This window comes from Parasteatoda tepidariorum, chromosome 9 (assembly GCF_982258835.1).
Source record: "Parasteatoda tepidariorum strain Cologne lab strain chromosome 9, Ptep-v5.0, whole genome shotgun sequence".
NCBI classification, from domain to species: domain Eukaryota; kingdom Metazoa; phylum Arthropoda; class Arachnida; order Araneae; family Theridiidae; genus Parasteatoda; species Parasteatoda tepidariorum.
In genome coordinates, this window is record NC_141763.1 from 30291277 (window position 1) to 30319043 (window position 27767).

General features: G+C 31.3%; 2 protein-coding genes across 4 annotated transcripts in view; both read left to right on the forward strand.

Annotated features, from left to right (window-relative positions):
• The window catches only part of LOC107447151 (rho-related GTP-binding protein RhoN), a 65866-nt gene extending 55997 nt beyond the window's left edge, over positions 1-9869 (forward strand). For both annotated transcript variants that reach the window (XM_016061991.3, XM_016061990.4), the window contains exon 6: positions 7458-9869. In XM_016061991.3, coding sequence (XP_015917477.1) covers positions 7458-7658 — 201 coding nt within the window. In that variant the 3' untranslated portion in view covers positions 7659-9869. The remainder of the gene's footprint in view (positions 1-7457) is intronic.
• A 6654-nt stretch (positions 9870-16523) lies between these two features.
• The window catches only part of Ubr3 (Ubr3 ubiquitin ligase), an 83479-nt gene continuing 72235 nt past the window's right edge, over positions 16524-27767 (forward strand). The window contains exons 1-4 of one of the 2 annotated variants that reach the window (XM_016061985.5): positions 16524-16874; positions 24281-24494; positions 25931-26067; positions 27118-27264. In XM_016061985.5, the coding sequence (XP_015917471.2) occupies positions 16655-16874; positions 24281-24494; positions 25931-26067; positions 27118-27264 (718 nt within the window). In that variant the 5' untranslated portion in view covers positions 16524-16654. The remainder of the gene's footprint in view (positions 16875-24280; positions 24495-25930; positions 26068-27117; positions 27265-27767) is intronic. The other variant, XM_071186782.2, reaches the window with a different exon arrangement.

Genomic DNA, 27767 nt, shown 5'->3' on the forward strand with positions numbered 1-27767 from the left:
TTGAGAATAAGTTCTCTCCAGGCGCTTTTACACACAGATACAGTTTTAAATACGTCTGAAAACACTTGACAAAAGTCCTATAAAATCATTCAAAATTAAAATTATTACAGGGTTATTCATAATTCCCTCCGCCTGTAATCGCCATTTTTCTTTACTGCAACTGGCTTCAGTGGTACATGTTACTGCCATCTACCGACAACTGCTTAAATTAAAACTTGAATACTTTCGGAATAATTAAATATGTTTTTTTTTTTTTTGCCATATTCGTCTTCGCTTTTTTACTATAACCCTTCGAAACCCCGAAGGGAATTATGAATAACCCTGTATTTTTAATTTCAAAAATAACTTTTGATTAGTCAGAAATGCGTATAAGTATTTTCTATTCAAAGCTCATATCAAGAGGCAACTTAATGACATAAAAGTAGTATCTACATTTTTAAAATAGTCAAGAGAGCGTTTTGATTAAAAATAAATAAATAAAAGCAAGATTTTCTTTAAGACAATAAAAAGTTTATGTACATAGTGCTGTGATCGAGTTTAAATTAAATTTATAAAGTGCTTATCTGGAAACAATACTAAGGAACAGTTAGATATAAAAATATCAATTTGGCGATAAGTTTGGCGGCTTACACCATGTCCCTCATTTGTATTCATTTATCCTTTATTGTCCTAATTATTAAATATATTTATTTTCTTCAATTTATTCTTTCAGAGCTGCGGTGGCTCAGGGGTAGAGCGTTCGCTTTCCAATGAGGTGAACCGGGTTCGAATCCCAGCTATGACTGATCGATACGAATTCTGCATCCGGCTTACACCGACCACAGTGCTGACTTGAAATATTGTCAGTGGTAGACGGATCATGGGTTAGAGTCCCCTTGCCGTTAAGCTAACCGTGGGAGGTTCTCGTGGTCTTTCTCACCATGTAACGCAAATGCGGTTTAGTTCCACCAATAAGTCCTCCACGAAGGCTAATTTTTCCTAATACTTGATCCAGAAGTTCCCTTGTCTTCTGGATTTTGTTCAAAATTACATGGCTACGGAGTTGAACATTAGTAGACGTAAACCCGAAAATTGGGTCGGCTGTTCAATGACGGTTATAAAATAAAATTCCCTCTTTGAAAAACCGTGGTGGCTCAGGTGACTCATGCGTTCTCCTTCATAAGAGGTGAACCTGGTTCGAATGCCAGTGCTCTGGCTGTCGCTACGAATTCCGCAACTTGCTCGGACCGACCACAGTGCTGACGCAAAAATAGCCTCAGTAGTAGACGGATCATGGGTTAGAGTCCCTTTACCGCCAGGCTAACCTTAGGATGTTTTCGTGATTTTTCACTCTATGTACCGCAAATGCTGGTTAGTTCCATCAAAAAGTCCTCCACGGAGGAAAATTTCTCCCAATACTTGAATCCAGAAATTCCCTTGTCTTCTGGGCTGGGTTCAAAATTACAAAGCTACAGTTCCGGCTGTTTAACGCCGGTTTTAAAATCTAACATAAAATTCGTTCTTTCTATTTCTATTAATAATTACTTTATCTTCGTAATCTGAAAATTAACAACTTATGGACAGTACAAATTTATTCATTACTTAAACTACGAACTTATGTCCAGTAATATGTGTTTCAGCGCTTCATATTCCATTAAGCAATTACATTAAATTTTTCTTATTTTTGTATTATGTTTCCTAACTTTCAGAATCAACAAATATGTAATAAAACATTGTTTTAGAGGTTAAAAATATTGACACTGATATTTAATAGTCCTGATATTTTTATGCTTTTACAGCTGTGTAATGTTTGTGAATTTTGGTTATGATCATAAAAAACATTTTAAAAAATGCGTCCGTTTCTCCAAAAGTGTGCGATAAAAAATAATTAAATGAAATGAAACTCCTTAACTATTTTTTGATCTATGTGACCAGATATTTAAATACTTTTTTCAATAAGTACCCTTAAAATCATAGTAAAGATTTAATTTTATACCTACGTAGGTAAACTACTCAGCAGAAAAGAATTTATTGGACTGAAAAAAGTACGAATATCTTAAATATTTAAAGATTATTAGCTCTAAAACAATAAATCGTCATTTTATCGAGATTATTTTTTCATATTTATTAATTATAAACGTAAGTAATTATAAACAGCTTGCGGATTAAATGTAGACAACCGTCTAGTAATTTGGTTTGACATTAAATTAGATCTAAAAATATATATTTATTAGTTGAAATAGAATGTAAATATCAATATAATACTTAAAAATTATTTTCATAAAAGTAACATTTGTGTCAAATAATTAATAAATCGTAAATAACCTTGTGCCCCAAAAGGGACACCAGTGTCCCATATATATATATATATATATATATATATTTCTCTCATTGCAAGCGGAAATAAATATATTTAGGTATTTAATTATGAAAAAACATTTTAATAGTTGCTAAAAAAATCTGGTAGATTGTCGGTATTTCATTTGTACTAAAATGTAAAATCAAAAAAAAAAAGATTTTCAGATTAAAATTTCAATTTTTTTTTTTAATCAATAATTGACTTTGTAAATTAAAGAAATTTGAATGATGAATAGCTATTTCTCTTAGATCTATAAAACTTTTAAAATAAGTTCAGATTTGAAAAAAAAAAATTTTTTTTTGGAAGATTTTACCTTTTACGCAGAAAAAGACTCTGGTGTTTCATACTGTATTTCAGAAACATAAATTATTAAGACGCTAAATGTATTATTTTTCACTTATTTTGACCTAAATTAAAGCAAAATATCGGAAAAGGTATGAAAATTCTGCCCCGAAAGGTTAACAATGAGATGCAAAGAAAATCAGTTTTTAAAAATAAATTTGCGAAAAATATGCTCAAAAAGCTCATATAAAAAAAAATTATTTTTTTGAATAAATTTTATTTATTTTTTGTTTAGTGAATTGTGTTAATTGCACTCGTCAAGGGCCGAATTTGACATGCCTGGCTTAGTGCCTTGAATCAGCTTAACAGTTTAAAGAGTTGTCAATAAAAGCATTAGTAATTTTTCTTATTAACTTCGTTGTGTTTGACTTTTTTCACCAACCATGTTGAAATATCCATTCGTTACAATTTAAACGCACCATTTATTCTATTCCTTTCAGAATTCTTTGTATTAGTGTAAATTTAGATTTGTTCAGAAATACGAATGGATTTTTTTTAATTTTTTTATTTATTAATTTTTTTAATATTTAATCTTTAGCAATTACATTGTTAAAGAATGCGCATAACGTTTGCTGATAAACATTTGACCTCAACTCTCTCTCTTGAATCATGTAATATAAAAATGCTTCAAGTATAGATTTTGCACCGATTTTATATTTATAATTCTTATCATTCATTACATAATTCAGGGGTTTGTTTAGGAGAAATTTAGATCCGACGAACCCTTTACAAATTAAATTATCGAAAAACAAACCCTTCACAAAAAACTTAATCCTAAAAACGGATCTTTCTCAAAATAATTTACCAAAAAACAAACTCTTCAAAAAATGCTTTATCGTAAAAATAAACCTTTCACAAAATAATATTTCTTAATTATCTCTTTGTAGTATTTTTCGTTTTAAAAATCACACTTCACAAAATTTTTTTCTGAAAAGCGGGGCCGATGATGTTATTAATTCATAATTTATGAACTACAACTTCTTGGAAGACATGCTTTTTTTTTTGTACTAAAAAAAAACCAGTCTTTTATTTTACACATGTATCACTCACACATTCACTACCTGGGAGGAAAGAAAAAAAACAGATTTAGCGTTAATTTTAAATTTTCAAAATTATAAGATTTTTCACAAAAGCGTTACCGTACACAAAAGTTTTCTCATAATTATCTCTTTATAATATTTTTCGTATTAAAGATTTCACTTTCCAATTTTATTTTATTTTTTTTTTTGAAAAACTGGGTCGATGATGTTAGACATAATTTATAAACTATAACTTTTTGGAAGACATTTATAAACTACAACTCTTTGGAAGACATGCTTCTTTTTGCTCGAAAAACAGGACCTCTATTTTACACATTTACTCCTTGGAGAAAAAAAATGAAAAAAAAAGATTCTGCGCTAATCTTAAATTCACAAAATTATAAGATTTTTCACAAGAGTGTTACCGTATAACACTCTTGTGAAAAATGTGCAAGAAAAAAACGAAGAGACTACTGCTTTGATTTTTGTTAAAATCACAGAAACAGATCCTTGCTCATAAAAGTTTGAGCCAACGCTTATATTTAAAAGTTTATCAAAAAAAAGGTGTTAATTATTTCATTCTGTCAATTTAAATTTGAAAGTTCAGCAGCTGAATAAAACAATATTGAATGTGTTACATCATTTAGGGCAAAATTAATGATAGCTACCGGTCGCAGGGCGAATAAATTTATCAAATGGCGATTTAATAACTGTGTGCCGATCGCAAATTTTTTATTCCTATAAAATTTTTAAACTTTTGGAAAAAGTCGCCACTGTTATAACTATTCGTTGGTCTTAACAGGGATTTCCAACTTACTTGAGGCCGGGAGCCACAATTAAAAACACAAATCAAATGGTGGGCCGCAATTTTATCAAAATTTTTTGTAGGACTCTTTTATGTTTGAAGGAACATTAAATATTACTATCAGATTTTTATCAAGTTGTACAAAACAAAAGTATTGAATTACAAATTAAAATAAGAATTAGTTTTTTAAAAATATTTAATTGTTATTAATAATATTTTTAAAAATATTAAATAAATAATAAAAATTCGGGCTACAATAACTTTCAACGCGCACCTATGTATTAAACAATTAATGTGCAACAGATATCTAATTGTTAAGGTATTAAAACTTACATAGTAGCACACAAAATATTCAATGAGAAAATTGAGGTTTGTCTGCTGCAACACCAGAGAATAGATATTTACATTTTAAATTTAAAATTTACAAATGTGTGTTTAAATATTTTCGTCCAAAATGAGTGGTTTCAAAAAGTTAAATCGGAGAATTTATTCGAGAAAATTTCTGATACGCACATGCTAAATTATATTCACAAAATACGAAAAAAATGAAATAAAAAAGAGCGACATACACGATTATTTTTGTATTTGAATAAATATTTTCTTGAATGCAAAACCTGAAAAATAAATTTCTTTGCACCGTTGGTATGTTAAATTTCACAGAAACGAAGAAATTAGGTTTCTATTAACGAGAAAAGTATTTTAAACCCATATAGATTTTTCACGAAAATTGTTCGCAAGAAAATGACAATATATTTTAGTTCGCGGGCCACAAAAAAAGGCTTCGCGGGCTGCCAGTTGGAAACCTCTGGTCTAGAGAAAAATATTATTTTACATTTTAAAAAATAAAATTTTTTCATAATATTACTTTTTTTTAGAATAATATTTTTCTTTTTTTATTTCTTTCATTGTTTTCTTTGCATTTTGCAAAGAGAACAGGATAAATGAGTAAATAATTTATAGCAATGGCGTAGAACAAAAATAACTAATACCTAATTAAAATTTTTAAATTTAAAAAGAAAATTTTTTTTTCATTATAATATTAAGAAAATACGGGGAATGCTGTTATCGCTGTTTACACAACCTTTCGCTAGACATTGACATCAAGCTGTTTATTTTTTTTCGCTTTCATTGGAAAGATTAAAAAACATAATAAAAACAAATAACCTAAGAACGTTTAGCTACCAAAAAATTAAAAGAGGTCATTGAATTTTCTTCCTAATACCGCTTTGTTTCGATTGAGAGGATTTTATTGTTAAAGGATTTATGCTTCATTTAATAAAAGTTCGTGCTCTTGTACAATTGGCGTTGTGTTAGTCTTAATTTCAATATTTCGTTTAACGCCAAATCCGAATGTATGACACCAAAATTCCACTATAAGTAGTTCCTGCGTCAGTTTCCTTTCCTAAATAACCACGTCTATCTATCATAATCCTGTATCTTCATGTCTACGGTACCCTTCTCGTGGGAATTATGAAGAGGCCGGAAGACGACCACTTAGTGGTCGGGAGATTTTTAAGGGTGTTGGCGGAAATATGCGGGAGAGGAAACGAAGCCGTCACGGGTATGGCTTCTTGGCGACAGATTCTTACAGGTTGTGGAACATCTGTAATAATAGGGAGATAGAAAATAGGATGAAAATGCCGCGAAAATTCTCCATTAGTTTTCGCTCTAAAGAATATTTATTTTTTTTGTATGTGTTTATAAATTGGCGTGAAAATTATTGTGGAACATCTTACACTTCACTCTTGTTAACGTGGGAAAACAGGACTGTTAACCTCACTTTTACTCTTTTATATGGGAAGGTATGAAACTGTCCGCAATACCCCCCCCCCTTTATTAACAGTTATATTTATACTTTTTGTGAACTTTTAGAAATTGCATAAATTAAATTTCATTATTTTTTTTTTAATTATTTTAATTTTGCAGATATTGACAATTGTTCAAAATTATATACAATAATAGTGTTTGTTTTATTAATTTTTTTTTTGATAGATAGATGGAAAAATTTTCCCCGACCCGCCCTTATTTAGGGCATACGGGTAAATGCTTATTAAAATCAAAAAAACAGTACAAACATAAAATACATAATCAGACATGGCAAACAGTCCATGAACATGGCGAAGCAGGGCAGCAAAAATCATGTAAGGTGATAAAACATTAAAACAACAATATATTAAAAGTGTCAGTTAAATTTATCTATCTATCATTATGATAGATAGATAGATAATTTAATGATAGATAAAAGATTTGAAGAGAATGAATAGGATTTCCAACTAACATAGCTTTTGCTGTTAATTACTAAATTTGACTGTATTTATGCAATAATGATAAACAATATAATTTTTAACAATTTATCATGAGCAGCGCATAAGGCCCTTTCTTTATGAATGTTATAAAATTCGATCTTAAGTGCAGTAGTGAAAATAATAATTTTATTCGTAGGATAAAAACTATGCATTACAATGTTTTTTATTTTTTATACTTATATTTTTTTTACGAATTAGCATCTAGATCAATCACGGCAAATGCAAATTTAAAAGCATGATAATCATTTTGATTGTTACTTTGTGGGATTGTTACTAAGCGAAACGTATTTCAGTTGCACTCAACTATCAAACTGATCTTGATGCTTTTAACTCTGCTCCGTTATTGATTGACTTTATAACGTTGTAACCGACTATTATAAAGTTTTTTTTCTTTACTTAAAAAATATTTTGCGACTTCTAATGTATGTATGTTTTGTTACATAGTTTTTTAGCATCTTTCTGCAAATATATGTCAAAGAGGCTATATGTTTCCAGAACCTCTTGCTATGTATAGCTTTTTAATTAAAGGGAAATGTATTGAATTAATTTTGATTGCTAAGCATTAATTAACTGTACCAAATTGTTAATGTGTATCAAGAAGTTTGTAATTTAAAACCATTTCTAACTTTTTGTTCTTTTATTTATAGGCAGCAGCTGTAGCACGACAAATGAACGCATCAGCGTATGTAGAGACATCAGCCAAAGATGAACTTGGTGTCACAGATGCTTTCGAACTTTCTGCTTTAGCCGGACTTGGCAAAAGCCGTTTCTCAAGTCTAGTAAGAAGACATGCGCCGCACTTAAAGCGCCATGTTAGGCTTAGTCAGCAAAAATGTCTAATCATGTGATACGTCGTGAAATGCTCAATGAAGGGATGATTCTGAATTTTAAAAGAGACTTTTTGGAACGTATGAGTTATGCAGCCGTTCGGTCTACTCAGATTAGACCGACGAGTTGCGCATATGCTCAATAAATTCTCTGGATACTTATACAGCAGTTATTTTTCCCATCTGCCAATCGCTTTAAGAATGTGGCAGTTTTCAAAATTGGGGACCAAATCATTGTTTGCTGTTTGAGTTAGATTACCAGGTGCAGTTTAGTTTGATTGCTGCTAAAATTGTTAGTTATTTTCAAAGAACATATTGTTTTGACAATCAATACTTATCTTTGAGTTTCTGTAATATGACGAAAGAAATTTGTTCTAAAAGTGTAGTTTTTTGCCTTTTTTTTTATTAAGTTTTTGTTTTAAAATGAAATCATAAAAAAATTATAGTTATTACTTTTTTTTTAAATAGCTGTACGAACTTTATACTTAGTTGATAATTGGTAATAAAATTTTAAAGCAAACGAAACGTTGATGTTATTAGCTTCCAGTGGTTGATATTATATACTTTTCTACTTCAAAAACGTCAATGAAATAATAAATTTTGTAGCGTTGCGTGACATCATTTTTTTTTCTTCCTTTTAACCATTATTGGATACTATTTTTGACAGGATTGTATTTTTTAAAACTCGAATTTAATTCGTGGTGATACATTTCTATAGGTATATTTTATAAAACAAATTTCTAAATGTGTCAGCAAATGCAAGAATAATGCGATATATGACTCTGAAAATCTACGTAACTCTATTACTAATTTTAGAACTGTTCCCTGAAAAATTTTAAACTTGGTTTCGTTCGAGAATCGTATAACGCAAGCAAGGATCGAAATAAAGTGAAAGTAGACTCAAATAAGTTTTTGACTATGATTATGAGTTAGGTAAATATGACATTTGGAGAATTTAACGCTTCGATAAATTAAATGTGGAGTTATTGTTTCTATTTTGCAAACTGTATATTCCATAAAAGCGCAATTAGTTGTTCAATGACGATCTTCTTTAAAAAATATTTTTCAAATCCTTTCCAATAAGTATGCACACTGGAAGTTGCAAATTAATATTAAAGAGGAGAAAAACTGAATCATCACTAGTGAGGAAAGCTGGATGAAAAATACCCTAACCAGTTTGATTGCATGATGAAATTTGAATGTTTGCAGTTAATAATAGTGATTCTTTAGATTTCTAGAGCATTTTTGCGTTTTCTTGCTTAAATATTAATTTGCAGTCGTTAATGTGCGTACTTAATTAAATCGAAAAAGATACTAATATATATATATATATATCTATACACATATTTAATAACCATTTAAAATTCCTGATTTTCTGCCACTGGAAAATAGTAAATGAATAATTTAATAAAGTAAAAAAATTATATTTTGGGCCATTAAAACATAGCCAATGTAATAAAAAAAAGTAATAAATTGGATGGAATATAAATAACAACATAGGTTGGTTGGTATTTTCTAATCCAGTGGCTTTTAGCGACCCGCTTTCGTCTTTGGCATTTTTTTTTAAATAAAAATTTTGAAATAAATAAAAGCTTGCATTATAGTTGCGACCAACTACAGCTAAGAGGAAAATCTCCCAAGAAAAAAGAAAAAAGCGCTTCGTTAAAAGCCGTTGGATTGTAAGTTAGCGAAACTGTTTCATATTTAGAACAGCTATTTGAGTGTTTCATTACATTACTTTTAATATTGTAATTCTCATTTGAACTTGAACTCTGTATTTATTTATTATATTTTACACTACTTAACTGTAAATAGTGCTTTTTCAGAGATAAATTTGCATGATGACATGACGTTTAAAAACTAAATGACTTTAAATTTCCTTTGTTTGTATTTCATTGGTTCAAACTTTTAAAATATGATTAATATAAAAAACTATTTATTTTGTATTACTTTTTACTGCACGTTGTTTTAAACAGCTCATATTTTGTGTTTATGCATTTGAACAAAATCACTGCTCGATTGACAATGAGTTGTCTGAATGTTGAGCGTTTAAAGAAAAAAAAAAAGAGTTCCTATTGTGAATGTGTTCATGTAAATATGAAAATAATTTGTTAAACATTCTACGACGATGAAATTATGTGTGCATTTATTTTGTATACATTTGTACAGTTTGTCAATGGAGCCTTATTGTATAAAAAGAGAAAAATGCAATAAAATATTATTAATGTTAAACTTATGTTTTGATATCATTTATTTTGAAGACTAAGATATCTTATGAAAACTGTATTAAATATATTTATAAATTACACTTTGAAAACTAATGCAGAATTAATTCTGGAAACTGGGATTACTATGATGCAACAGTTGGAAATCGATGTACACATTAATTATTTTTGCAGTAGTTAATGTATTCATAAATTGCACATTAAAAATTAAGAATTCATTTAGCCCAATAGATGGAAAAAGATAGATTAACTATTTTTGTGGAAGATAATAAAAATTATTGCAGAATTTATTCTGCAGACTGAGGTTAATTTGACCCAATAATTGACTATAGATGCATACATTTACTATTTTTACAGTAGTTAATGTGTTCATAAGTTGCACAGCTAAAATTAATACAGAATTCATTCTGCCCAATAATTGACGAATATATTAACTATTTTTGCGGAAGTTGATAAAAAAATTTAAGGGATAATTTTCAATTTTAAAAAAAAGTAGAAGGGACTTAAATCCAAAGAAATTTTATGCTTCTCGAAAATTATAATTATTCTCAGCTGCCATCACAACTGCATATAACTATTGCAAATACTAATTTTCCGTCGCTTAAACGTTAATTAACTTAATGTTAAGACGACAATTCTCTTGCCATTTTGAGAAAGAGGCAATTGGATGACTAGTTGGCCGCTTCCTAAGTAATTGAATACGGAAATAATTGGAAGTTGCTTTAAAAGTTCAGGGTGGCTACTCTTTTAAATCGGGGAAAATCTGGAATTCTCCGGGAATCTGAAAATACCATAGGGAAATCTGATATTCTCCACGAAATTTGCAACTTCCTGCAGAAATAAAGCAATGCACAGTTTTGTACCTATGATCATATATAAATTTACTGCTAATTTGTTTTAATCATTCTTACGCGCTATACAATTATTAAAGGTTAGTTAATTTATAAAAACTTATCAAGTGGTATTGTCATAATTCCTTGTCATTATTGCTATTTGAATAAATAATTCGGTTCTGTTGAATAATTGCAATGAATTATTTGGACTTTCTTATAAAAAAAGATTTCTTGTATTAAAATTAGATTTCGTAAGAGATTAGAACATTTAATATTTTATTCTTGAGCTGTGAAATCTTGAATATTTTATTTTTGAGCTTCTTCTATTCTTTCACACTTATCTTGAGCTTTAATGGATGGTTTACATAGTAAAGCTAAGCACAGATAGTGCTAAAGATTGAAATACGTCGTAAGATTTCTGGGTTACTACTTCCAATTGATTTTTACGTCTAAGCATGAAAAAGTCAGCCATCCAATATTATCATAGTGTAGTGATTACAATAGAACTACTTCTTTCAATTTAACTTTCAACGAAACAAATAACAAATGAATTCGGACTCCGCAAGTATGCTATGATGCCACCCAAAAGATAATACTCAGAACATGGCAAACCTTAAACTTTATGTTGTGAGATTAATTTTCCTAAAATTTGATTTAAGCTCGCGACCTGTTGGAGTATTTAAATTACGGAAAACTCTTATGAATGGCGCTCCAGCTGCCATCTTGAATTTACTAAGGTGGTGAAGGGTTTCAAAGAGGCGGTTAAATTTTACTATATAGGCAAGTGAGTTATTTCTACTTGACTATTTTTTTTTAAAGCTGAATCGAATGAGAATGAAATCAAGATGGATTTGACTAATAGTTTAGAAGTTATAAGATATTTTGTAACTATGGCGTATAAAGTTTTTATTATTATTATAATACCTATTTTTGCGTCTGAAATACCTATCTAAGCAAATGAGGTATTATTTATTTTCTAGGCAATTTTCACGGTGGTGTAATATAAAAAGTACAGTTTCGTACACTTGTGACAGTGTAATATGGACTAGCAAAGTATTAAATTTTGTGCATTTGTTTACTCTTTATAGAATGGGATTCAAACCAAGTCGATTGTACCATTAGTTTAGAACTTATGAGAGTTAAGCTTGATAAAAATATAATTTTTCATTTATTTTTTATTAAGCATAAAATCCTTATACTTTCGAAACTATGTATTTTCGACGTACATCATATCTAAGATGTTGATTACTCATTCTACACATTATAACCAATATTTTACACAGAACCGCGATGGCTCAGGGGATAGAGTGCTCGCCTTCGAATGAAGTGAATCTGGGTTCGATCCCGGTGATGGCTGATCGATACGAATTCCGCATCTGGCTTGCACCGACCTCAGTGCTGACGTGAAATATCCTCAGTGGTAGACGGATCATGGGCTAGAGTGCCCTTGTCGTCAAACTAACCGTGAGAGGTTCTCGTGGTCCTCCTCTCCACGTAACGCAAATGCGGGCTAGTTCCATCAAAACGTCCTCCACGAAGACAAATTTCTCCCAATACTTGATCCAGGAGTTCCCTTGTCTTCTGGATTGGGTTCAAAATTACAAGGCTACGAAGTTGAACATTAGTAGTCGTAAACCCATAAATTGGGTCGGCTGTTCAACGACGGTTATAGAATTAAAAAGACAAAAATATTCTACACAAGGTAGCGTTTCATCGCTTCTTCACAAAAGGGACTCCAAATAGATGACTTACGGTACAACGTTATTGCTAAAACATGTCCTATCCACTTTGTATCTGTACTATCGACTTACTATTAATTTTATTGCATTTAACTTGAGGAAATGCATAGTAAATAACTTCTCACGTGTCTAGATAACTTGTCAAACACATGAATAAGTGAAAAAAATTTACGTTTTATGCTCGAAACCTTTATAGTAGTTATAACTTCTAAACTATTAATCCTATCCACTTAGTGTTCACCTCATTTTATTAAGCGTAAAAGTCTTATAAATAAATTAAGTTGTTGTTGTTGTTCATTTACGTCGCACTAGGGCTGCACAATGGGCTATCGGCGACGGTCTGGGAAACATCCCTGAGGATGATCCGAAGACATGCCATCACAATTTTGATCCTCTGCAGACTGGATGGCACCCCCGCTTCGGTAGCCCGACTACCTGCACGCGAAGTCGAGCACTTTACGGTAGAACAGTTTAACGAGGACCAATACCGCACACCCTCGGTCCCTACGCAGGCTGATCCAAGTGGTCACCCACCCGCACACTGAGAGTAGCCAGTGATGCTTGACTTCGGTGATCTGCTGGGAACCGTGTCTTAACGATCAGTCCACTGCGGGACAAATAAATTAAGTCATAAATAAGTCTTAGTCTATATGGCAATGTCAGATTTGTAGATAGATAAAAGTGAAAAACTGTATTTTTTACATAATAACTTTGTCAAGAAAAAGACTAATCGTAAACACGTTTCCGAGTAGAACACCGAAGTCCAACATCACTGGCTGCGATCAAAAGCAGGTCGGTTAACACTTTGATCAGCCTACATAAGAACCGAGGGTGCGCGTTATCGGTTTATCGGTTTATCGGCTCCTTAAATTGTTTAACTTATAGCGCTCGACTTCGCGTGCAGGTTGTCGGACTACCAAAGAGAGGGCATCATCCCCTCTGCAGAGAATGGAAATTGTGATGGCATGTCTTCGTAACAACTTCAGGGGTGTTTCCTAGACCGTCGCAAATAGCCCATTGTGCAGCTTTAGTGCGGCGTATGTAAAGTCCTTCCTGCCTACATAAAAACTTTTGAATTATTATTCCTATCAACTTTGTTTTAATTTCATATGATTCAGTCTAAAAGAAAAGTACAAAGGAAATAATAATTTACTTGTCTAGAGGGAAATTTCATAATCGTGCAGACAGGTATAAGAATTGCACTTTTTTTATCCTTCATACTTAATACATCCCTTATAACTATTGAATGATTTTGATGGCATTCGATTCAGTGTAAAAACTTACATAGGAAACAACACATCACTTGTCCATATTTCTAAAGTTTAAGTTTACGTGGCTTAAAAAAATCCTAATTCAACTGCTAATAATTTTCGCTAAACTAAAAAAGTGTTTTTTTTTTCCTCTGTGAAAATAAAGTTAAAATTTAAAATATGAACAATTATAGCGAAGAACTACAACAATTCCCGTTCAGCATTTTAAATAAATTAATAAAAAAGATAAATTTAATCTACTTTTAAATTCAACAAGAAAAATACAAAAACTTTTTATTTATTTAATTATTTTGATAGCTTTTCTCAACTTTAAGCAGAGAACGAGACTCAACCGGTTCTATTATGTAACAAGCTCTGCTTTGTGTATATTTGACAAAGTTAAATCCTCTTTGCACGTCCTCACGCGCCCTATCGCTAACCGCTTTGCAGCGTACTGTGCCTTAACGATCAGTACTTCGCAGGACCGTAAACAATTGAAGAAAATAAAAAAATAAATAAAAATAAGCACTTTGGACATTGAACATATATTTGAAAACAATTTTTATTTAAATTTGTTGTTGTTGTTGTTACTTTACGTCGCACTAGAGCTGCACTATGGGCTATTGGCGACAGTCTGGGAAACATCCCGGAGGATGATCCGAAGACATGCCATCACAATTTTAATCCTCTGCGGAAGAGATGGCACCCTCGCTTCGGTAGCCCGACGACCTGCGCGCGAAGTCGAGCACTTTACGGTAGCACAGTTTAACGAGGACCAATACCGCACACCCTCGGTCCCTACGTAGACTGATCCAAGTGGTCACCCACCAACACACTGACCGTAGCCAGTGATGCTTGACTTCGGTGATCTGCTGGGAACCGTGTCTTAACGATCAGTCCACTGTGGGACTTATTTAAATTTACTTAGTAAATAAAACATGGTAATTTCATCATAGTATGTACTAAACTCGTAGCTTCCCAATGGGCTATTATTGAAGGTCTGGAAACCATCCCTGAGGATGATCCGAACACACGACATCGCAATTTAGTAAACCAAGGACGTGCGAGCGAATCCAGCACTTTGTAGTAAAACAGTTCAACGAGGACCGATACCGCACACCCTCGGCAGAAGGGATGGTTCCCCCGCTATTTTGTAAATTTAATTTCTCTAGGTGAACATGATAGAGGAATTATCAATATCTCAAAGTTACCCTTAATAATTCATAAATATCTGATTTTGAGTATTGAACTTATTCAACGAATCTCTAATAATTAAACAGTTACTACAGTGATAAAACAGTTTTACTTTCACTTTAAACCAGATTTTTGGTAATGAAAAAGACAAAAAACAAATTACAGCTTGTTAACTCTAAAGGTCCTATCGCAGAAATAACACTATATGAACGAGGGTAAAAACCTAAATAAGATTTTTACTTTCAAATTAAATTGCTCAATGAAACTCGTAAGTCTGCATACTTTAACTTAACATTAAAATGAGTTGATAAACAAATTCAAAAATAAGTACTACTAAATGATTTTTCGTGTATAATTAGCTTAAATCAATAGACTTTAACATGGATGTAATTGCAGTTGAGCGCAAAATTTAATAAAACCAATTGTCACCAAAATGCCTACTTGTTTTTAAGACTTTTAGCTAAATTTAAAACTAAGGTCAAAATTGTGTGTTCAAGTAGTTCATTTTTTAAAGAATGCGCAATTTTGTCATTATGATAAATTGAAAATTAAATTTCAGTAAGTTTATCGACAGTTTATACGAATTTTAGCAGTATTTATTTGCTGCTTGAGTAGCAAAATTACTAATCGTTCTGTAATCACGTGACATAAAGGGATGGTCCTCCATGAAGGCAAATTTCTCCCAATATTTGAGCTAGGAGTTCCTTTGTCTTCTAGATTGGGGTTCAAAATTACAAGACTAAAGTTGCAAACATCGGTAGTTGTAAACTCAAATTTGGGTTGGTTGTTCAATGACGGATGTAAGAAAAGCATTTTTTATTTTGCAGTCTCCTTTACCGGAAATGTTTCCTCTATTTCTGATTGTTTTTTTTTTTAATATAATGATTAAATTAGAATATTTATGCTCTCCAAAGGTATTGGGGCCAAGATAACCTGGCTTATTGGGTATTGGGGCTATGTCCAAGAGGTCGAGAGCTTGATCCCCGTCGGCTGAAGACTCCCCTTGCACAAAATGATGACTGGTGTACGCTAAATCAGTCGGGGTCAAAAAGTCCACGAAGTTTCTATAACAAATTTACATTTCTGGTGGTACTGGATTAGAAATTGATCGTGATTTGGTTTAGGTCAAAATTACGGTCTGCAGATGGATGGTGTGTTAATGTGTCCTCCCTGTAAAACAGGATGGGACGTATGTATGTTGTCTTCGGATCGTCCTCAGGGATGTTTCCGAAATCGTTACCAATAACCAATAGTGCAGCTCTTGAGCGACTTAAATAAAAAAGTCTGTACCCTTCGAAATCTGGTGTTTTAAAATTTTAAAATTAAGTTAAATTATAGATGATTCTTATTGCTTCAATCTGTATGAATAACTACCAAAACACAAATTCCAATTAATTTTGGTTTACTTTATGAACCGCTTTCTTCATCATTAAATTATACATCAATCAAAGTGTATTCCAAAGCCCTCAAAACTAGCGTTCATTTCATAAATAATCTATATCAGAATACATGGATATAGCCTTCATTATTTTAAGTGTTCTTTCTGAATTATAATATTCCGATTTAATGCAGCGCTATCTATAGAAAAATAAATTCCATTTTTATTTCGGAAGGCTTAGCAGTTAGCGTGTCACAATTGAGATTATTTTGAAGTAGAAGTAACTTTGTTGGCAGCAAAATAATGCGTAAATATGGAAGTTAAGGATTTCTGCAACTCTATGTAGGATTTATGTATGTAGGTGAAATTTATAAACAAACCAATTAATTGTACTAATTATGGCTAGCGCAGCGGCTGATGTTCTCATCAAAAAGGGGAAGAGAGTTACTGCTGCGTATATACAAGGTGTTTGTACCTCTCAGAGCAACACGGATATTATGAATGAAGTTTTTGACACAATTTTAAATCCTTTAGTCCCTATAAGTGAATGGGAAACGATTGATTGGTGTCGTTGGTTAATGGGTGGTGGTAGATCCCCCGAAGAATTTGCCCAGACAGGTAATTACATTCTTTTTATTTCCATTATTAAGTCTTTCACCTCATATTAAACTGATGGCTAGCTATATCAATTGTATTCATAGTTTTGTTGTGTATCGAAACTGATTTCAACACTTGTTGATGTATCCATATAATTAAAAGGAAATTATCTGAAGTAAAAAGTTGCTGAGCTGTATTAAATCGTTCTAACATTACTGCTTGCCTGTGAGGAAAATGACCTTTTTACTGACATAATATTATGTATCAAATGAAATTTAACTCGTACCAACGAACACTTTTTTCTAACTATGCCAGTAACATAGAGCAAAACCTTGAGTTACTTAAATAGCAAATACCTTCTTTGCTGCGTAACTTTAAAATTTAATTGCAAAATAGTTAAATTTATTAAAGCGTAGATAAACTTATTTAAAAAAAAACTCAGATAAAATGCTGATCTCAGACTTTTTTTATTTACTTAGTTTTTATTTTATTTCAAGGAAACCTTAAGTAGCATTGTGCAATGGGGTTTAAATTAAAAATCATTTCAATTTAAGCATCATGCACATTTGTTGCTCGTTGAAAAACAAAACACAGGAGTGGGGTGGATTATATCTACCTGGATTCTAAACAGGTGCCATGTAAACTGTTAGTGATTATATTGAAAGTCTTATTTTAATAAATAAATAGATAATTACAGGGATGAAAGACTTCTGCAAGACTTGAAGCAGTTTCTTCTTGACCACTGATGCTTGGTTTTCCTCGTTGGTGTTAGGCACATTGAATTTGCGCATACATTCATTATAGTTCTCTCAGCTCCGTTCCTTCTTGTTTGCCTTTATTCTTATACACGTTTGTTTTTTCTTTACTTGTTTCTTTTTCATAGTGTGCATTGTATATAGCCGCAACTGTTCCTATTAAATAGTATTTGCTCTGATTTCTTAATCTGATTCGAAAATACGATTTTAAGTCAAAATGTTTTGATTTTTAGTATTCTAGCACCTTTGCCGATTTTGTCTTATGCGGATATTTTTTCAACCCAGGACGGGTCTAAGAACTAGGAACAGAGCACACAAATATCGCAGAATTCCAAATATCTCAAGACCACTTGTTTGCGGACTTCCGCAAATAAAAAACTTATAATCCGACAAATTTTGAAAATTATGATAAATCTCTTTAGCTAGACATTTACATGCATGTGACTCTTCCGCCAATTCAATTTCTTTGGTTTGGCTGATTTTAGGAATATTAAATATTAGGAATTGTGCCGGAATCTGATAATATCGCAATTCTTATTCAAGCAGTTTAATATCTATCATTGATATTTGTTATTAACTTATTTAAAAGTTATGTGCTACGATTCTTTTTCACGTGATTTAAAAATCGTACATCGCAATTCCCATTCACGAATTTATCCAATATCGTGATTTGTGTTTAAGCATTTTTAAAAACCCAATATTGCAATTCATACTCCCGCCCGTCTAAAATCCAATAACCCGATTCCTATTCACGCACCCTTCAAAACCAATATTGCAATCCGTAATCACGGGGTTGTAATATCAAACATCGCACTTCATTAGTAAGTAATTAAACTTCATTAGTAACTACTTCATTAGTAAGTAATTTAATTAAAACTGTTAGCTAAAAAAATTATGTTATGTATGAAATGTGCTTGGTTTATAAATATATGGATATTTTGATATCAATATTTTAATTTTTGATATTTTGTTTTTCACTTTGTGTCATTATTACCCCTGATTGGCTTATCATGCTTTGAATTCCTATTTTTGTTTTTAGCAAGTTAACAGCTATGAGTAAGCTAAATGTATTTTAACTATGGTAGTAAATATACCACAGTATTATAATAGAACACTCCTCCCAGTGACTGTGTTGCAAAAAGTTCAGCTTTTTTTATTTTTGTCCACTTTCATGCATGTAACTAACATTTACACTTTAATATGATACATAATTTTTTTAGATTTCAAGTAAATGAAGTTATTGTTAAGGAAAAACATAAATTTTGAGGTACTATTTCATTTTGAGGAAGCCTATTGCAGTAAAATATTGATTGAAGGAACCATTTATGAAAAATAGATACGGGAAATACGGTAATAGATACGGGAAATACGGTAATAGATACGGGAAATACGGTAATAGATACGGGAGATATGGGAATTAGATACAGCTACAAATATCAGATAATGACTAAAAAATTTATGAAAATAAATACATTATGTGTAAAAAATTTATAATCTATGACGTATAAATAAATTTATGTATTACATGTAAGAATTACTGAAAATATTATGTACTTCCTGCAAAAATATTTATGATGCAAGAGAAGGATAAAAAGATGTATATTCATTTATTTAAATAACTTGGAAATTTTGATCCTCATTAATCTCAGCTCAAATAATGAATTTTCAACATTTTTTGCAGGTTGCTATTCATTTTCTGAAAGTTCGTGTGAATACAAAAGTTTTTCATTGTTTTAAAATCTTTTAGACCTTTTGCAAATGTTTTCTCTAATTAGTTGTTTTAGGTTCTGTCTTCATTATCAATTTGCACTTCAGCTTTTGAAACCATTTATTGAAGTCTAACACCACAAGTTTCAACATTTTTATCAAGTTTGATGCATAAACATCAAAACTGGTTGTTTGAGGCATTTTACCCAACCTGTAACATACCCACATTTTCTTCATCATTAGCACCAGGGATTACTGTTTTTCTTCTCAAACCAAATTAACTTCAATATTTAAAAATAAAAATATGTATATTGATAGAATTTCTGAAGGATTAGTTTGAAAAACAATCTAAATGGGTATTATTAACATTGTACATTGTAAGAATAACATTTTTGGTAGAACCATAAGAATAACACAAAACATATGGGGAAATAAAGGATGTGGAAACGCTAGATCGAGGTTTAACTGTACTATCAAAAAATAAGAATATAGAGTAGGGAACCAATTATCCGGAACAATCGGGACCATCGCTATTCCGGATAACTGATTTTTCCGGTTTTCTGAATCGTTACAAAAAGCCGTTTTTTTTTATTGTTAAACCCAACTAAAAAAAAATTTTTTTTTTTGGAAATAATCTTAAAAAGAAGAAAAAACGATGGAGTAATACACTAATGATTATTTCCAAAATGATGGTAAGGTAAACATCTTTCAAAAAAGAAAGAAAAATCCTAAAATCTTATGAGGAAAAAAATTTTTTTTTTTTAAAAAATGGCGGGAAAATTTATCGAATTTCGTTCCGGTTTTTTGGTTTTCCGGTTTTCTTATTTCCGGATAATGGGTTCTGTACTGTATTATCACAGTACTTATATTATACAGTTTAACTCTTGATTTGATGAATTTTATTTATTGAATCTGGGATATTCGCAATATTGGGGTTCTATGCAAAAAATTTCTGTTCTTACTTTATATAACAACTCTAAGATGCAACTATACCAACATATCCATACTTTAGAAGTTTTAAATTTTTTATTTAGTAGCTAAATATTCAGCGAATTATAAATGCATTGCATTAATTCGTTGTTAGAAATGCCATTTCTTGAAAGCCTTTTTCCATTGTATTTTTTATATAACCCAAGATCCATCTACCACTGAGGATATTTAATGTCAGCGATACCTTCGGTACAAGGTGGGTGAAGAATTTGTATCGACTTGCCATTGCTAGGATTCGAACCAGGTTCACCTTATTGGAAGGCAAATGCTCCGTCTCCTGAGCCACTGCAAAACAACCTAAACTAACAGACGGATGCGATTCCAAGCCCCATCCTCTCATATGAAAAGGGAAACGCAAGCTCGTTCTTGGCCTACGCATTTAAGTTCGTTCGAGAATCAACATTCAAATTTTAATGGATGGACTGAGATATACTGGAGAGCAATGGACGCAACTTCAATAGAGTGCCACATAGAGCTCATTAAAATAAATAATTAATTGGAAAAATAATTTTACATGCTACTAAAATGGTATATCAAGTTAAATTTGTTCCCCCTTCTCCAACATTGCTATAATTTTTCGCATAAACTATTTTCTGTCATTCATTTTAGCAGATTCCAAGGACTAGTGACTGAAGCACACCTGTGTAATTTGCTGGGAAATTTTTTTTTCTGTCATGTTTAATTAGTAAATTGGAGAAGGGATGAAATATCGAACAAAATTGATTAACCTTCCGTTAGTCGCGCACTTGTTTCCGACATGGTTAATCGCGTTGCACCTATGAGGTGTTTCTGATTTTTTGAAAGCCAAATGAAATTTAGTCTAGTTTAAATAGTTAATTGTTACCAATTTAAGACTCTTTAGAGAGATAAATATCAAAAAACTTATTTAGCGAAGTACCGAAGATAAATTTTTCTTGCTCCCGCGTCGGATCTCTTCCTCCATCACAAGATGTTCAACCAATTGACGCAAGAAGGTTCTGCGGTTTTTTACTCCGTAACCATTTTCTGTGTATATAACTTGACCATTTACACCTGCTACGTTGAGTAGGACAGAAAATGAGATAAAATATATATATTTAATTCATAAAAATATTATATCCATATTACTTGCGTCAATGGTCGCGCTGCACCAGAGGGGTGATTTGAGCGGTTCCAACTCTCCATCGATATGTTCTAAGGTCGGTTTTACACGGACATTTGAGTAATCCAAAGTTAGGAACATAACATTAGGCTCGACCCCCGGAAAAATCTATTGACGGCAAAGGAGGTGGAAGTGCAGTAGGGATGCACCTGTGAGGTGCACGCGTCTAACGGAAGGTTAAAATAGAAATTATTTTCCCTTGTCGATATCTTCATAAATTTGGGAGGATTTTCACAGCAATAATTGCTCCGAAATAGTTCCTTTTTTTCGGTCGTAACGATGTACCTTAAATCATAAATTAAGTGTTCCTTAAAATGTTCATAAAAAACTTGTGTTTTTGTGAGGAAGTGATTAAATGCTACCTTGTATAAAATACTGATTATAATGTATAAAATGCATGATCAATATATTTGATATGATATGGTACTATAGCGTTTAATATTGTGTTGAAAATGTTAATGATTGTAGTTGTAAGACATATAGGATTGTCAACTTTTTGCGTTTTTGGGGGAAATTTATTCTAGTTGTAGCTAAGTTGATGTTTTAATGTTTTTTTTTATTATTTTTCTTTTTAAGATTTGGTTTAAAGTTATTTTCCACATTACTGAAATGCTACTTTTACTAATGATTCAAAACTTCAAATGAAATACCACTTAGTTTCAGCTTTCTTGCAGTAAGGTTTATAAAATTTGGAAAATTATCAAAATTTATGAAGTTTCAAAATTATAAAAAATGTTGAAAGCTTTAGTTAATAATTATCTACCACTGCCTAAAATATTTTCTAAAAAGTCTAGCAGTTGGTCACCATTGAAAAGTAAAGAAATATATATAACCAAATAATTTAACTAAATAAGTTTTAGATAACCAGTGGCGTACGCAGAATTTTTTCAAGGGGGGTGTTCATAATTTTCTGAAACTACTAAAAGAAATTCGAATCTGTAATAAAGCACTATTATTTCCCTAATTTAGACAGCTGGACAATTTTGACTTTTTATTTAGACAACATTGTTTAGTTAAATTTTGATTTGATTTTTTAAGTTTAAGAACATAATGTAATATCTTCTAAAAAAAGTCCAATGTCATATGGGTGGGAAGTAACACTTTGAGGGCCACTTTCACATTCATCAGATTTTGTTATGCTAGAAACGTTTTCTTCAACGGAAGTATCACATTTCCGTACAACAGAAAAACTTACATTGGTACTAGATGCTGTCACCTCACTAACTTCAGGTCGCGTTTTTTCCTCAAAGTAATTAAAAATTGTTAAATTCTTGCGTTTTGACATCCTAAAGATCCAAGAACAGCAAATATATGTATATATATATATGGATTGGTACAGAAATATCCGCTATGCTACGATCTCAAAGTTTCGAGCTGGAATGAATAACTTCACCGAGCACAGTATCTCCAATGGTATTGTCACTGATTTCTTCACTAGTCGAAATAGTGGCGACGACGGGTTAAGCGATTTTTGTTGAGATAAATCAAAACAGATTTAGCGACAAGCTCCGAAAGACAAGCGGCAAAGATAAACTCTTAGTCTGACTAACTAACTCCACTGTACTCCGTTCCCCCTTTTATATAATTTTTCACCGCATCTCCAAAATTCTCGAATTGTCTCAAAGACGACAGAACATCTAGGATTCCAGAATCATCGCGTAAAGACCTCGTGAATGACAGCCAGTTTCGAAAACTATACTGGTAGGACAGAAAGGAACCAGTCCGTAACAGTATCACGTGAATTTGGTTTCAAAAGTACAACCCTATTATAGTAAATGTTTTTTCAGTATTCTGAGAAATACTGTGAGAAAAAAAAAAGTAGGCATAAGGCAGATAAAAATATATAGCCTTAAAAAATAATAGCTCGCATAATTTCTACTAAAATTTTTATTTTTGCCATTTTGTCTAAGCTCAAGGGGGGTGTTTAAACCCCTAAACCCCTCCCTTGCGTACGCCACTGTAGATAACTAGAAAAATAGATTTCTGGCCCTATACTTTAACTTAACTGGATTTTCAGTCTATATTTCTATGAAAACGGTGGCAAGATCGTGATGCATGCAACCAAAGAACAATAAACAAAATAATGAAATTTAATGTATTTATTACTAATTTACCATAAAATTTAATCACAAAAATTTGTATCGGTATAAAAAATAATGTCTAAATACTTAGCATTAAGATCGTCGGTTACCTGGTTTGCGGCGTGTATATCACTTACCAGGAATGAAACAAGCCATTTTGCTAAAAATCACTAAAAAAGAACACGAAACTACTCAATTTCAAGCTATTTTTGGATATATTTAACATTATTACAACAAAGTATTTTCGTTAAATTCGTAAAATCCTTTTGTTAAATTCTTGTAATTTGAAACCCAATCCAGAAGACAAGGAAACTCCTGGATCAAATATTGGGAGAAATTTGTCTTTATGGAGGACTTTTTGATGGAACTAACCTGCATCTGGGTTACATGGAGAGGAAAACCATGCAGACATCCCTTGGATTAGTCTGATGGCAAAGGTACTCTAACCCATGATCTGTCTGCCGCTGAGGATATTTTTACTTCAGCACTGCGGTCGGTGATAGCCGAAAAAAGAATTCGTATCAACCATCCAACACTGGGATTCGAACTCAGTTTACTTCGTTAGGGGGGAACCCTTTATCCGTGAAACGCCACAGCTCTAGTGGCAACATTTGACAGTTATATATTAATTATTGGTAATGATGTAATGTTAACATTTATTAACATAAAGGTTCATTTTACTGTTATATGTTAAAATTTTTTATATTTTGATCTTTTAAAAATTCAGTCATAGTAATATAGATTTTGTTTTAGTGAGAAAATATGACAGTGCTACAACTTGTGGATATGTCTGGACTGCTAATTTTGTTGCATATCGATGTCGCACTTGTGGTATTTCCCCTTGCATGTCACTGTGTTCTGATTGTTTCCAAAAGGGAGATCATCGCAACCATGATTTTAATATGTTTAGAAGTCTGGCTGGTGGAGCTTGCGATTGTGGCGATAAAAGTGTCATGAAAGAATCTGGGTAAAAATTCTGTCTTATTTTCTAAAAATAAAGTTTAGCCTACGATTTTTTTGGATAACAAATATGCGCATTCACATTTATGACCTAATTTTTATTCAAAATAAAGTTTTAAATGAAATAATAATAGCCATTATCCTATATAATTTCTCATTTTCAGAGACTGACAATAAAATAATTGTATCCATAAAGAATCATTTCAGTATTTTAATGAAGTACTCTTGATACTCTGATTAATGAATGCACTCTGTGTATAAGCATAAAATCATATCTTTTTCTTGAGTACTAAAAATTTTAATTATATCGAGACAATTTTTAAATATTTTCAATCAATATTGATTAATTTAATGCCTCAAATAGGAAGTAAACTGATTGTAATGACATGGTTTCTAGTAGAACACAGATATGAAGCATAACTGACTCCCATCAGTAAGCGGGTGGATGATTACTTTGATTAGACTGTGTAGGTACTGAGAGTGCTTGGCATTAGTCCTCATTAAACTGTACCATAAGTGCTTGTTCGACCGTAAAGTGCTTGATAATTCATACAGATCCTCGGGCTGCCAAAGCGGGGGATCAAAATTGTGATGACATGTCTTTGAATCATCCTCAGGGATGATTCCCTGACCATAGCCCATTGCCCATTGTGTAGCTCGAGTGGGACGTAAATAAAGTACTGATTTTTTTACCTACCTTATTATTTTTATTTAAATTATATTATGTTAACGCCCTAATAAAATGGTTCAATGCGAACAAAGTTTCAAGAATTTTTTTACAATTATCTGATTTAATTACTATTCTCTAAGCATTTGAAAAAAGGATCTTTTTAAAACATGCATTCTGTATTGATCACCTTGCTTAAAATTTTGTCAAAAATGATGCAAAAAGATTTAAGAGTTTGATATTTCAGTGATGAAAAAGCAAGAACTCAATTGAAATCTATTATTAAGAGTGACTGAAATACCAAAGCATGTTTGATTGCTTGAGGAAACAGAGTGGCGTTTAAAAATTCAATTATTGAAAGCGAATCAAAGTTTCATTAATCTGGCTTTAATTTTGATTAGTTCTTCTTTATTAATGATTTGACGGATTTCTATAGTGCTTTTGTTTCTTTCCTTACTGCCCTTTATTTGTTTAGCATCTAATTTACTGTCCTTTATTATTATGCCTTTTTTATTAAATTTTGACAACTATTTTCTCTCCCCCTGTTGAAATAAAATTTGTGTATTTTCAAGGGTTTGTGTAAAACTTTGTGGTTTTAAAAAGTTTATGAATTTGTTTCATAAAAATGATATAAAAGTGTTGCTTACATTCTAATATAAATTATAATGCATGCAGTGTTTCGTAATTTGAAGTATTTTTATTGTCCTATTTTGACTTTTATTTACTGAATGTTACATTTTCAAGACCATGTTATGAATAAATACATTTATTTTTAGTTTTTGCCAAAGACATGGATTACAAAACCAAATAAATAAACCTGAAATCCCTCCAGACCTGTTGTGTGTTGCAGAAGTTTTTATGCCTCGTTTGTTTTTGCGACTTGTTCGAGATCTCAGGGAAAATAGCGAACCTGGTAAATTGACATTTTTGCTCAGTATTTTAATATTTCTTGATCTGTCTGCTGATTTGTCACAAGACCTGTATCATATGAAGTACACTGTGAAATAATCGTAGTCATATGACCTCGATTTTCCACTGATTTTTGCTTTCAGATTTAGTTTATAGCGCCGTTTAACTAGTTTATCTATAATGCATACTGTCTTTAACGTTTTGCACGGTATAGCTAATCCCAGATCGTTTGGTATTAAATTCTACATTTTATAACTTAAATTACTCTTAAAAGGCATATATTATTTTTTTTTACTTCTTTTTTAGAGAATTTATTTTATCAATACTAGCTTCATTACTTTCTATTCTAGCCCTCTCAATCGCAGTGGGTAGAAACATTACTAATATTTCAAGTAAAATATAAGAATTAAATTGTGTATATTTTTCTAATTTTCTTATTTAATCAGCTGTACATTTTTTGTAAATGATATTATGGCAATCATCATGCTGTATAATTTAAAAATGTTAGTTTTTTAGTTACAATGAGAGTTTTGTAATTATAATTAATTTCGATTTTTAATTGTGAACTATTCCGTTTTTAAGACTCCAGCGATGCCTTGAAATTGTTGATTAAAAAAATGAATAAGGTTGCGTATATTTAACATCTACTCATGTACTATGTATAGGTATATATTCTTGTAAATACGTTTTTAAGCTTAATTGAATACTTTTTTTTTTAACCAGCCAGTAGAAATAGTTTTTCTTTCCTCTCTACTTATAAGCCTTTAGACTTATTTTATGAAATAGAAAGCAAAATCAGTTTTAAGTAGAACTTTTGCTAACAATGCAATTTTACAGTGTGTATAAATTTATTATCTTTTTCTATGAAAAAAAATTCGCTTATGTAAAAATTCTTAGCACATTCAGTTGAATAAGTGCTTATTTTGAACATATCAGTTTCAATAACTTGGCATTGTTTTTCTTTCTCTTTTACATTATCTCTACTGTCATTGAAAAATAACAATTAAGCTATGTAATTATGACATAAATATCATTGAATAAATTTCTCTTTTAGCTTCTTCAGATCGCTATCTTTCTTCAATACATTATGCAGATGGATTTTTATCCCTTTTGCAATCTTTTAGTGAAATGGGTGCTGCTATGAAAAGTATTATGACCAGTGCTCTCATAAATCCAAAGGGTTATTATTCCTTGGCAGTTGGTAAGTTATATCCTTTGTATTTCACAGGGTGTGTAGCATTTTTAAAAAGTGCTTAAAGGTGCTTATTTTATTCCGGGGTTGTAAAAAAGTGCTTAATTTTCTATCTTTTAAAAAGACATTTTTTTCTTTGCCATGTCGATTGTCGTTCTAAATTACAAAGCGTACATGATTTTCACAATTTTCTATGCAATATTTATCTGAAACTAGTAATTTAAACATAATTATGTTAAGTTTTTGAAAATATTTTAGAATTTTTGAAAATATTTTAGAATTTTATTGATTTTATGTTGATAAATTAAGATTTTATATGATGGAAAAAAATAATTTTTATTACTGCTCAGATCCTAATTCTGAATTTTTTTGGAAAGTGATTCGAAATATTTTTAAGTGCTTAAAAAGTACTTAAAGGGTGCTTAATTTTTGTTAAAAAGTCTGGCTATGCACCCTGATAGACGTATTAGATTTTAAAAGATTGATTTGAATGCACACAGCCAGTTAAATGT